The sequence below is a fragment of the Rhamphochromis longiceps genome, linkage group LG16 (genome assembly GCF_057381845.1).
Source record: "Rhamphochromis longiceps isolate RC_006_pf linkage group LG16, R_longiceps_female_GT1.1, whole genome shotgun sequence".
NCBI classification, from domain to species: domain Eukaryota; kingdom Metazoa; phylum Chordata; class Actinopteri; order Cichliformes; family Cichlidae; genus Rhamphochromis; species Rhamphochromis longiceps.
The window spans coordinates 3,549,697-3,562,196 of NC_140572.1; the positions used below are offsets into that span (position 1 = coordinate 3,549,697).

The following is a 12,500-nucleotide window of genomic DNA, read 5'->3' on the forward strand; positions in this document are numbered from 1 at the left end:
TGACTGGTCACTGTTACAGTGACTGTAATAAGATAAGTCTTCCTGGTTTTAGTTCAGACTCTCAGTTAGCAAGTAGAGAAGCTTATAGACCCTCTACAATTTGCATACAGGCCTCGTAGACGTGTTGATGATGCAGTGGTCACTCTGTTGAACTTCCTTTATCGCCATCTTGATGGCGCCAAAGCTCATGCTCAGCTCTTATTTATTGATTTTTCTTCAGCTTTTAATACTATCCAGCCACATCTTTTAGCTAATAAACTTCTTAACCAGTTTACACTTGATCTTAATCTCGTTGGTTGGGTTTTAGACTTTTTAACTGACAGATCTCAGTGTGTGAGAGTGAACGGCTGTTTTTCCAAACAGCTGAACTCTTCCACTGGCTCACCGCAAAGTTGTTGTCTCTCTCCTCTACTGTATATTTTGTACACTAATGACTGTCGCAGTACACAGGCCAACAGGCATTTCATTAAATACGCAGATGACACAGTCATTGTAAGCCTCCTTCATGGTGAAGAGGATTCCCATGGGCCTGTTGTGGATGAGTTTGTTTCGTGGTGTGATCAGTCCTTCTTAATGATCAGCACCTTGAAAACCAAGGACATGGTTATTGAGTTCAGGGAGACATCCCCTCATCCTGCGCTAACAGTGGTAAATGTGCAGCCATTGAACTGGTGGACAGTTATAAGTATTTGGGGGTTGTTCTTGATAAAGCTCTGTGCTTTGAGTCACATCTTGCTGCTACAGTGAAAAAGGTTCAACAAAGACTTTTTAAGGAGGTTGAGAGGTTTCAATGTTTCATCTGCAATGATGACTCGTTTTTTATAAAAGTTTTATTGAATCTGTTTTAACTTTCTGTATCATTGCTTGGTACGGTAATATGTCTCTGAATAATAAGACCAGACTTAACAACCTGGTTAAAGTGGCTGGTAAGATTTCAGGGAGGTCTCAGGTCCAGCTTGTGGACTTTTATAACAGGCAGGTGCTGAGGAAGGCGACCTCTGTCATGTTGTGTTCAGATCATCCTCTCTTTAATGATTTTCAACTGCTTCCATCAGGTCGTCGTTATAAAGTGCCTGCAGTGAAGACAAAGAGACATAGATTGTCTTTTGTACCTACTGCTATTATCATAGTTAATAACACTGAACCATATGTGTTGTTGCCATTGCACATTGTACTTTTTTGATGAAAAATCTAGGTTGTTTTCTCAGGCTTATATTATATTATATTATATTATTTTGGAGTGTGTATGTGATGTGTTGGTTGCCTGTTTGTTTGTTTGTACGGACATACTGCAAATCAATTTCCCATTAGGGACAATAAAGTTACCAATAACCAATAATCATCCAGGTAAGTAAATCTCCAAAAGTTGATTCTGTTCATCTGGATGTAGCGTTTTGTGGGAGAAATGTTTCATCATCATCCAGGTGACTTCTTCAATCTCGGCTGACTGCAGGTTTCAATCTTATAAACAGTACATTTGCATAATGACTGAAACCAGCCCACTGAAGGAACAATGGGCTGGGAGGTCAGTTCCTTAATCATAATTATGCAAATTCTCATGACCATTGATCAAAGCCCACTGATCAAAGCCCACTGATCAAAACCCACTGATCAAAGCCCACTGATCAATAGCCATGAGAACCATTCACAGAGAGTTGGGGAATGGCTGCAATCACAGCATTTTAATCATTATTTTAAAGGCTGTAGATTGGAGCCATTGCTCTAACAGTGTACAAATGTAACAGGGCTTGGTGCTGATGCTAACAGTGCTAGCTGCTTCAGCCTTTATTTACACATTATAAGCACATTTCACTTATTTTAAACAGTATATAAAACAGCTAGTACTGCTGGGACGTTATATTTTCACAAGCTAACATGAGCCAATCAGTGAGATGTCTAGCCATGACAGTTGTATGTTGCTGTGAGAAGAGTCGGGCTACATACAGTGATGATAGTGTTAGCCATGTTAGCATTTAGCTTCTATGTTTTTATAGTTTACACTTCTTGTTTATTGCTAGCTGCTCTGTTTAGTTGCTTTAGGGTTTCTTAGTTTACTTTTCCTGCATTATTTTGGTAGTTATCGTGCTTGGTGTCATAAGTTCAGTTTGACTTCCTCCCCTGACATTGTCTACATTAGTTTCAGCTGTGGAAGGATTTATTGAGTGTTTTCTATTTCTTCCATTTGAACAATAGTGGTGCACTCTATGCTTGTAGCTGCTGTGTGCTACGTTCTTCTGTCAAACAAGATGGCGCCTGTGTTTGGCTTTGCCGCCGCTGCAGCTTGCTGGAGGCAACAATGTAGTTTTTCACTGTCGTCAATCATTTTTTGTAATGTCATTTTTGCTCTTTTGAGTTCTGACTTAATTTCTGCTGCTTTAAATTATGATTGGGAGATACTGTTAACCCTTTAAGGCCGGTCAGAGTGGGAACGCTCAGTTTTGCGTAACTATTTTTAAATGCCTGTAGATCGGCAACCACACAAGCTAGTGCAATAATTTTTATTTTTGCATGTGAAACCGGAGTTGTACTTACATCTTATGTATCCAGCTTATCCTAGGTCACCGTTTCCTTCCACACATAGCTTTGCAAAAGTTGCATGAAAAGCACTTGCAGCAACAAAAAAGTAATATTCCAGAAACACGCTTTGCCAATCCGATCAGATGTTCATAGCACTTCCTACGTTGGAATAGATGTCAGCCCAAACTATCGTATGTCCGCCATTACCTGCCCGAAACCTGAAGTGACGTCGTTTTTGCGAAAATTCTAGTTGTTTGTTTGTTTGTTTTTTTTACCTTGAAGCCTACACTGGTGTTTTTAAAAGTCATGTTTGAGTTTACCCTTTCAGTATAGTTTCTGGGAGGCTTAGAACTCAAATTACACAGTTGGAAATAGTTTATTTTGATGCACTGAAGTTTTTCTTGCAAATTCACATGGTAGTATTTATTTTAGTTTTTCATGCAGTGTATATACAATTTGGTGTATCTCAAAAATACAACTATGGATACACTCAAATTACATTTCCTGTGGTTGGAAACTATTTTGTGCAACTTTTTTAGTTCTTCCGTTTTGAGGGATAAACCTCTTAAATTTCTCTAACTACAAATATATGTAAAAATACAAAACAAAACAATTTTCAATTTGTTCTAGTTTATTGCACTTTTTGCTGTATATGTATATATGTATATGTAGTTACTATGGACTGAATGCATACATATTATTAAAATTTGGGCTATAACGTTTGTATTGATGTATAGCAACTTGAACTGCTCCCCAAAATGGCACTACAGCAGTGGTTCCCAAACTTTTTTTGCTGGGCCCCTTTGTTTTACACGAAAAACGTTCGCCTCCCCCCCGGCGCGTGAACAGCACGCACACGCACTAACACATCCTCCAACCACACACGCCCATATTTTGCTCCATTGCGGTTTATTTCACACCTCAAACATTTAGTAAACAATTAAGCAAATACAAGTAATCTGCAATAAATTACAGGTAGTAAGAAAATAAACTACTAAATCTTTTATGCTACGTCCGCACCTACACTGGTATTTTTGAAAACGCAGCTGTTTCATCCAAACAGTGTTTCAAATCACCAAAAACTGAGATTTTTTTAAAACTCCTTTTTTGCGGACGAGGAATACAGAGTTCATCTGGCAACGTCAAAGGTTGCGCCTTTTTTCACGTCACGTTATTGTTTATGTGAGATGAATTGCAGAATGGCAGACAGAGACAAAATACTGTTAATCTGAGTATCTGCAGGTTTCACACGCAGTTACTGTCCCTCCATTTACAAAGGCGTCACGGGTAGTTGTTTTTTCTTCTTCTGTAATACTAATCAACATTGCTGTCAATACATTTTCAAAAAATGCCTCTCTGTGCAAAATGGGTTCAAAAACATAAACAGCTGTGGGATCCTGTTTGTCTGTGATTTGAATCGAGGGAACAAATCGTGGCAGGATCAGCCTGATGTTATTTGTATCCCGCTGTAACTTTACTCTATAAAGAGCAAACATCTCCAAAATGTCAGGAGTAGTTAGTCACTACAACAAGTGTTTGTGAACTAAAAATTAAGAATGTGGGATCCTGTTTGTCCATGATTGGAAGAGCCCAGCGCTGCTCCCGACGCAGGGACCTACCTCAGCACCTGTGCAGGTGAAGCCAAAGGGCAGATTTGCTTCACCATATTTTCTAGTCTTTGGCTTAGAATGAAGTTGGTTTGGAAACATATTCAGCGATGCTTCATCTCCTGCTTTGCGTTTCTGTGGGCGCCGTGCTAGCAGTGTTCAAGCGTTTTGTTCCCCTCCCTTTTCATACCGCGCCCCCCCTGCCATGGCTCTGCGCCCCCCCTGCCATGGCTCTGCGCCCCCCCAGTTTGGGAAGGTCTGCACTACAGCATGTAAAAATCTAAAGATAAGCTCTGGCAGACTTGGTTCTATGGTAGGTCTTAAAGGGTTTAACATCAAAGATTCAGTGGAGAGCTACTGTAACAGCTGAACAGAAAAACTCTTCCTCCCCTGGTGTGCTACTCTTCACAACCCGCAGGACTTTCACCCTCAAGAGATGGAAAAGGGGAACGAGGGCCGACGTCCAGGTGAAACTGAGAAGCTACCAGAGGCTAGCTTCTTGGCTGTGGGGAGAATCCTGGTGCCTGCGTCCACTTCCTCTCCTGACATTTAGTTAATATGTTACGCCGGTGACTGGGACCTGGGCTCTGTGGCTCAGAAGCAGTTTTTCTCACGGTGTGTCCGTCAAACGTTCACTGTTTTTATTGATAACAGCTATGTCTGCTCATCGATCATTGCTTCCCCCAGCTCTGGAGTCGCTGCCCTGCCCAGCAGGTCCACAGGTCTGCATTGTCTTTATTTCAAGTGCCGCTGCAGTCAGCTGTTGATTTTGCAGATCGACCGTCATCAACTCGGTTGGCCCCGCTTAACGTTCGCTCCATAACAAACAAATCATTTATTCTAAGCGATCTCTTTATTAAAGAGTCTCTAGATTTCATGTGTCTGACTGAGACGTGGCAGCAAAATAAGAATTATGTCCAATGTTCCCTCTAATGTTTCATGTGTCTGAGCGAACACACAAACTCCCTGAGCGGTCCCTTGGATCACTGGATCACGTTGTCATTAACGTGGCTTCACTCTACATCAACCAAAACACCGGTGTCGGCACATGAGGACGCTGTCATAGCCCGTCAGCGACGTTGATTAGCTGCGTATATACGAATGTGAATCATTGGCTGGACTATGGGATAAGGCGGCATCGTTCTAAATACTGGAGCAGCCAGTCACTGACTAACACTGCAAAGCAGAATTGTTAACGTATTTATTTTAATTTCAATTCAGGTTAGTATTTAGTATTTAGTATTTAGTATTTATTTATTTATTGTCATTGTCAAGAACAATGAAATTGCGTTTGGGGCTTCCATACAACCCAAAAAAAAAAGAAAATAATAAATACCCCTTAAAACCCAAGTGTACATATTTAACCCAGTGTGACTCCAATGCAATAAGACAATCCTTAGCAACAACATGAGAACATGACAAGTAATGTTCGTAGAAAATCAGACAAAGACCTGAGAAACATGACAAAGTACAACAATGCAACCCATTCAATATTATTGTACTGTGAGATATGATATCAGATATGATAGTTATCTATTTAAGAAGGAGGGGGGGGCAGGAGGGGGAAGAGAATAAAGATATGATGCACCAATGCAGACCAGTTCATTGCTATTAAGAAGTTGGATATGGTTATTGTCCGTGAGAGGGGGGCAGAGAGTTCAGGAGCCTCACAGCCTGTTAGATATCTTTTTGTGCGCAATGCAGATACTCTGTGTGCAGAGAGCGTGTCAGCGGATTGCGCCCGTGCGCAGCTTAGAGGGAACATTGATTATGTCCACTTGAATGAAATCTGCCCGGCTGGCTGCTCCGTCATCTGAACTCCGCGTCTTTTAGGACGTGGTGGAGGACTCGCTGTTGTTTACCAGGACAGATTCACATGCAGTCTGATGACCTCGGACTCCTTTTCTGCATTTGAGTCACAGATGATGGTCAGTTCTCTAAAAACCAGTTATTGTATTTTATTCTACCTGATGGGGTCTTTCTAACTGAATTTAATGACCTTCTGACATCCATCATTTCATTGGAGAAGGTTGGGAGATTTGAGCCGTCATATTGATGAAGCATCCTGTAACACTGCTGCTGAGCTCATCACTGTCACTGAGTCTTTTAACTTTAGGCAGCATGTTTCTGGCCCCACACATACAAAGGGTCACACACTGGATCTTGTTTTCTCCCTGGGTTTAAATATACATGATGTATGTGTGGAGGATGTCCATGTGAGTGACCATAGCTGCATATTTTTTAACTTGTTATTTTACTTGGATCCTTCATCTCCTAAACTGATGATCCAAAGGCAGATTATAAACCAAGATGCTGCTGGAAGGTTCTCTGCCATGTTTGACCCTCGCATGGCTCGTAGTGACCTCGACTCACGTATTTTATCCTTTAATGATCAATGCAAGTTGTTGGAAAGCCCACTGATAACATGTTTACATGGCTAAAATGTTATGGCTCATTCATTGATAGTATTTTCGCCATAGAAATTGTTATGTCCTATATTGTTGAACCCACCATGTCTATGCTGATGCTCTTTGAACGCACCACATACGTACTCGAGGCCATGCAGTGGCTGCTAGTCTGTGTTCTCAGTATTTTTATGTGTCAGTTCCAGTTTTAGAGCTCTAAAGTGCAGCTATCGTGTTAGGAATATGTTAGGAATAGACAGGAACACTGAGCACACTGAGGTCAAATCTTTATTTAGGGCGACCGTGGCTCAGGGGGTTGGGAATCGCATCTGTAACCGGAAGGTCACCGGTTCGATCCCTGGGCTCTCTGTCCTGGTCGTTGTGTCCTTGGGCTTTACCCTACTTGCCTACTGGTGTTGGCCAGAGGGGCCGATGGCGCGATATGGCAGCCTCGCTTCTGTCAGTCTGCCCCAGGGCAGCTGTGGCTACAACCGTAGCTGCCTCCACCAGTGTATGAATGTGAGAGTGACTGAATAGTGGCATTGTAAAGCGCTTTGGGTGCCTTGAAAAGCGCTATATAAATCCAATCCATTATTATTATTATTATTTTACCACTCGCTGCATTCTTGATGTTCATGTTCTTCTCTTTCCCCTCACCCTGCAACCAGTCATGGTAGATGCTCCTCCTGGAGCCTGTTTTCACTGGGAGGATCTTTGTGTCAAAGGGAGTTCTTCTTCCCACCATCACCAAGTGCTGCTCACAGTGGAGGCGGTTACCTTACACTGTTAAACAGCTTCAGATGACTGTTGTTGTCTGTTGGGTATTGTCACTTATAAATAAAGTTACATTGAATGGATGTATGGATGGATAGATGTTATTGTGACAAAGAGAAAACGATTGTTGACAGATTGATTGTTGTTTTGTGTGTCTGCAGTCTGTCAGGCTGTCTGATCACAGAGGAAGGCTGTACTTCTCTGGCCTCAGCTCTGAGCTCCAACCCCTCCCATCTGAGACAGCTGGACCTGAGCTACAATCATCCAGGTCTCTCAGGAATGAAGCTGCTGTCGGCTGGACTGAAGGATCCAGGCTGGAGACTGGACACTCTCAGGTATGGAGAGAATGTCTGATAGAGGAGGAAGAGCTGGAAACATTTCCTGTGTCCTTCACTCACTTCCTGTTTGTTTCCTGCAGATGAGACATGAACAATCACACATGCAGGAATATTTTCAGGGACAGACACACTAGTCTAGCTGGATAGTTCATGGATATTTATGTAGGGGTCTCCAAGGAGTCTGGTTGCAGGAACATTTAGGTCACAGGTGTACCTGAGATAGATACCAGTGTACCTAATAAAGTGTCAGCCATGTGTATGTTTCCCATGCTGTATGTCCACAGTGACAGAAGGATGAAACAAGGCTGTGAATCATTTCAGTCTGTGTTTGTGACAAAGAGGCAGACAGGAGCAGCTAACATTTGGAAATGGAAGCTTAAATAATGACAAACTCTACATTCACAGCTGAATTAACAATAAATTTGTTCTCAAGTGCACATTTAGCAGCTAATGCTATTACTGTTTTCCCTTGCTTTCTACAACTTGAGCAGCTATTGCTAAGTAGGCCACTTTGCTCTGCTAAGGATTTATGTGACCATGATGAAAACTCTGATAAGCTAATGCTGCTAAGCTAATACTGTTTATGGGCCCTGTTAGAATCAATATTTCATTTTCATTCTGTTGTTTGAGAACAATATTAACATTTCACATCATTATAACACAAGAGAAAAGGGTATTAGCGTTAGCTACTAATGCTTATTCACCTCAAATTAGCTTTAGCTGCTAATGGTAGCCTACTTAGCAATAACTGCTCACTAATATAATGCTAATTCACATCAAATTAGCATTAGCTGCTCAAGTTGTTATAAGGAAAGAGAAAACGGTATTAGCATTAGCTGCTAATAATTGTTCACCCCTAATTAGAGTTAGCCCCTAATGGCAGCCTACTTAGCATTAACTCCTGACGTCGTTGTAATGCAGGGGAAAAGAGTTACCATTATCGGATAATGCTAATTCACATCAAATTAACATTAGTTAACAACGGTAGACTTCATATCATTAGCTGCTGTCATTCTTACAAAGCAAACAGTATGAGCATTAGCTGTTAATGCTTTCTCATCTAACATTAGAATTGGCCACTAATGGCGTATTGTTAAAAAGTAAAAAAACACATTGTTAGCATAAGCGGATGATGCTAATTCACCTAAATTAGCATTAGCTAATGATGGCTACATACCTAGCATTAGCTACTGATATTGATATAAATCAAGAAAATATGGTATTAGCATTAGCTTTTAATGCTTTTTCATCTAAAATTAGAATTAGCCACTAATGGCGTGCTATTTAGCATTACCTCTTCACATCGCAGGGGAAAAGTTAAAATTAAATTTAAAAAAATGTTCAGATTAGCTACTCATATTGTTAAAAAGTAAGAAAAAACATTGTTAGCATAAGCGGATAATGCTAATTCACCTCAAATTAGTATTAGCTAATAACGGCAACCTACTTAGCATTAGCTGGTCATATTGTTATAATGCAAGAAAATATGGTATTAGCATTAGCTGCCAATTCCTAAATACCTAAAATTAGCATTACCTGTAATGGAAGTCTACTTAGCATTAACTCCTCACTAATGTAATGCTAATTCACATCAAATTAGCTTTAGCTTTAGTATTAGCTGCTAGCACCAGCCTACCCAGCACTAGCTGCTCACATTGTTAAAAGGGAAGAGAAAACGATATTAGCATTAGCTGGTAATAATTATTCACCCCTAATTAGAATTAGCTGCTAATGGCAGCATACTTAGCATTAACTCCTCACATCGTTATAATGCAAATGAGGCTAACTTACATTAAATTAGACTGCTGTTATTAGCTAATGCTATTTAGCAGTAGCTGCTCACATTGTTATAAAGCAAAGGAAAACGATATGAGCATTAGGTTCTAATGCGTATTTGCCTTTAATTAGACGTAGGTGCTAATGGCGACCTACTCAGCATTAGCAGCTCAGATGTTGTATTGCTAGGGAAAAGAGTGTTAGCATTAGCCGTTCACATTGTTATAAAGTTAAGGGAAATAGTGTTAGCATTAGCTACTCACATTGTTAAAAAGTAAGTGTTAGCATTAGTGCATAATGCTAATTCACATCCAATTAGCATTAGTTAATAACGGCAGCCTATTTAGCATTAGCAGATAATGTTGAATTTGGCCCACTGGAAAAGTTAAGAACTCAAGATTTAGGAGTGTTTCTCGATAGCTCTTTCTCATTTGAGAAACAAATGAATTCTGTTATTAAAACCAGCTGTAAGGTTTATATTGTTGATTGTCATTTATGCTTAGAAATATTTACTCATACATGCTTAGAGTTGTATAATCGATTGCATGATGATAGAGGTTTGATCCTGAGTAGTCTGTAAAGACTCTGTGTGCCTTCCAGAGTGCTCTGGCATGCACACACCACTTGGGGCCATGAGAGAGGTCGTACCCTCTCTTACTGATTTATGGTGTAGGACAGGGGTCTCAAACTCAATTTAGCTGGGGGCCGCTGCAGGCAGAGTCTGGGTGAGGCTGGGCCGGATTAGGTTTTCCACAAGAAAGGCATGGTTAAAAAATTCCAATCTTCTCAAATCTCTTTATTTTTATTTTTTAACACAAAATATGAAAAATAAATAAACAAATTAAGAATTAATAAGAAAATAAATCAATCTGTAATACATAAATAAAATAATAATAAGATATTTTTAGTCAGTGAACTTGTGTGTTTCTTTCAGTCTTCTATATCTGCTGTATTTAGATTGAAATGTCTGTATTAACAGTTCTATAACCTTCTTCTGAACATGAATGGAACACTGTAGAAAATGAACTGTTCTTCTGAACATGGCTTCTCTTGCCTACTCCTTGCTGCTAGAGACCTGGCAGCGTTTCCTCTCGCATAGCCGAACCAGATTTGGCCTGAGGGAGGAAGCAGTTGCGACCCTCAGTATGTCTTGAAGCTGATCATCCGTAAGTCTGGACCTGTACTTGGACTTATTGAAGTTCAAAGTGGAGAAGAGCTTTTGGCACAAGTATGTGCTACCAAAAAGGCACATGGTCCGCTTGAACATTCGGGAAAGCCGAGGGAAACTAGGGCTCAATTCTCTCAAAAATTGTCCAAGCTTGTCTGCTTTTCCACTCACCTCCCTGAACTTTGCTTTGAGTTCAGAGTTGCACTGCAGCTCAATGAGCTCCATTTGAAGCACAGAAGGGGCATCTTGCACATCAAAGGAGAAGGGGTCGGCAAAAATGTGAAAGGTGGCTCTGTGTGTCTTGAAGTCAGCAAATCTGTGATCAAATTCCTCCTGTAGCATCAAAATGACATCAACATACTCGTCAGCACTGAATGGTGTGCCTGCATCCACGAGTGCCTTGCATGCTGGGAAATGGCAAAGGTTTGTCTGAGAGAGCTGAGCTTTCCAGAGCGCCAGTTTTGTGGAGAATGCTCTCACGTTGTCATAGGCAGCACTGACAAGTTGCCCCTGGCCTTGTAACGTCTTGTTCAGTACATTAAGCTCATGTGTCATATCAACAAGAAAAGCTGAGTCCATGAGCCATTTGGGATCAGTTAGCACAGGAACACTAACTCCATCCTTCTCCATGAAGGCTTCACTTCTGCTCTCAACTCAAAAAGTCTCTTTAATACATTTCCCCTGCTGAGCCAACGTACCTCAGTGAAGTCGAGCACATCCCCATATTCTGACTCCATTTCCTCTAAAAAAGCACAGAACCTTCGGTGCTTTAAGCCCCTGGATCTGATTTGGTTGATGCATTTCACAACAATAGACATCACATTGTCAAACTTCAGGCATTTGCTGCAAAGGACCTGCTGATGGATGATGCAGTGCAGAGCAATGGCCTCCTCCACGCCTTCCTCTTCCAGTTTGTTTTGTGCCACCAGTCCATGTTTCCTCCCTGTCATTGATGGCGCTCCATCTGTTGTTATTCCAACAAACCTCTTCCATGGCAAACCAACATTCTCAATGGCATCACACAGCTTGTAAATATCTGCTGAGCGGTGGTCTGGCCATGCATTGGAATTACTGTGAGCAGCTCCTCCATCACTTCAAAACTGTCATCAACACCACGGACATACATTGGGAGCTGGGCAGTGTCGGTGATGTCTGTGGTCTCATCAAGAGCGACTGAGTATACACTGAAACATTTGGCTTTCTCACACAGTTGGTCATAAATGTCACTTGACAGGTCAGAAATGCGATCTGCTGCGGTGTTGGCAGAAAGGCTGATGTTGCTAAACTGACCTTTCTTTCCCGGACAGACTATATTTGCAGCCTGCAATATGCACTTTTAGACAAATGCACCTTCTGTGAATGGCTTCCCTGCTTTAGCAATCATCTCACTAACCACGTGGCTCCGACTGCTGCATTATTCTCTTTGGTTGCTTTCTTGGAGAAATCTTGCTGCCTCAGTAGATCTGTTTTAAGACTGGCAACCCGGTTCGCTCTCTCGTCTCCCTGGTATTTTGCATCCAGCTCAGCATGTCTAGTTGTGTAATGACGTTTCAAATTGTATTCCTTGTGCAGCGCAACTTTCTCTGTGCAAATAAGACAGGTCGGGGTGCCCCTGTGCTCAACAAAGAAATATTGCATTTCCCACTTTTCCTGAAATTGTCGGTGCTCATCACCAACCTTTCTCTTCACCGCAGGCTTTGAAAAAGACATGTTTGGGGCTATGTGACATTTATAATTCTACTTGGTGTCACTGTCGCATTGAAGTTTCAATCAAGCGTTTAGCCGACGGACGGGGAACGTCTCAACGCGTAGAGAACGTCATTTCTGCTTCTTTTTCTTGCAACCGTAGCACGGCGATCGGCAGATAAAAAGCCGGTAGCAGTCTCCTTTGTTTTTACGCTCGATGTTCATGTCT

At 41.4% G+C, this 12,500-nt stretch overlaps 1 protein-coding gene across 1 annotated transcript in view; it reads left to right on the forward strand.

The window, feature by feature from the left end:
* The first annotated feature begins 6,758 nt into the window (after positions 1-6,758).
* The window catches only part of LOC146650398 (stonustoxin subunit beta-like), a 9,915-nt gene continuing 4,173 nt past the window's right edge, over positions 6,759-12,500 (forward strand). Inside the window, exon 1 of the mRNA XM_085385512.1 lies at positions 6,759-7,638. Coding sequence (XP_085241638.1) covers positions 7,382-7,638 — 257 coding nt within the window. The 5' untranslated portion in view covers positions 6,759-7,381. The remainder of the gene's footprint in view (positions 7,639-12,500) is intronic.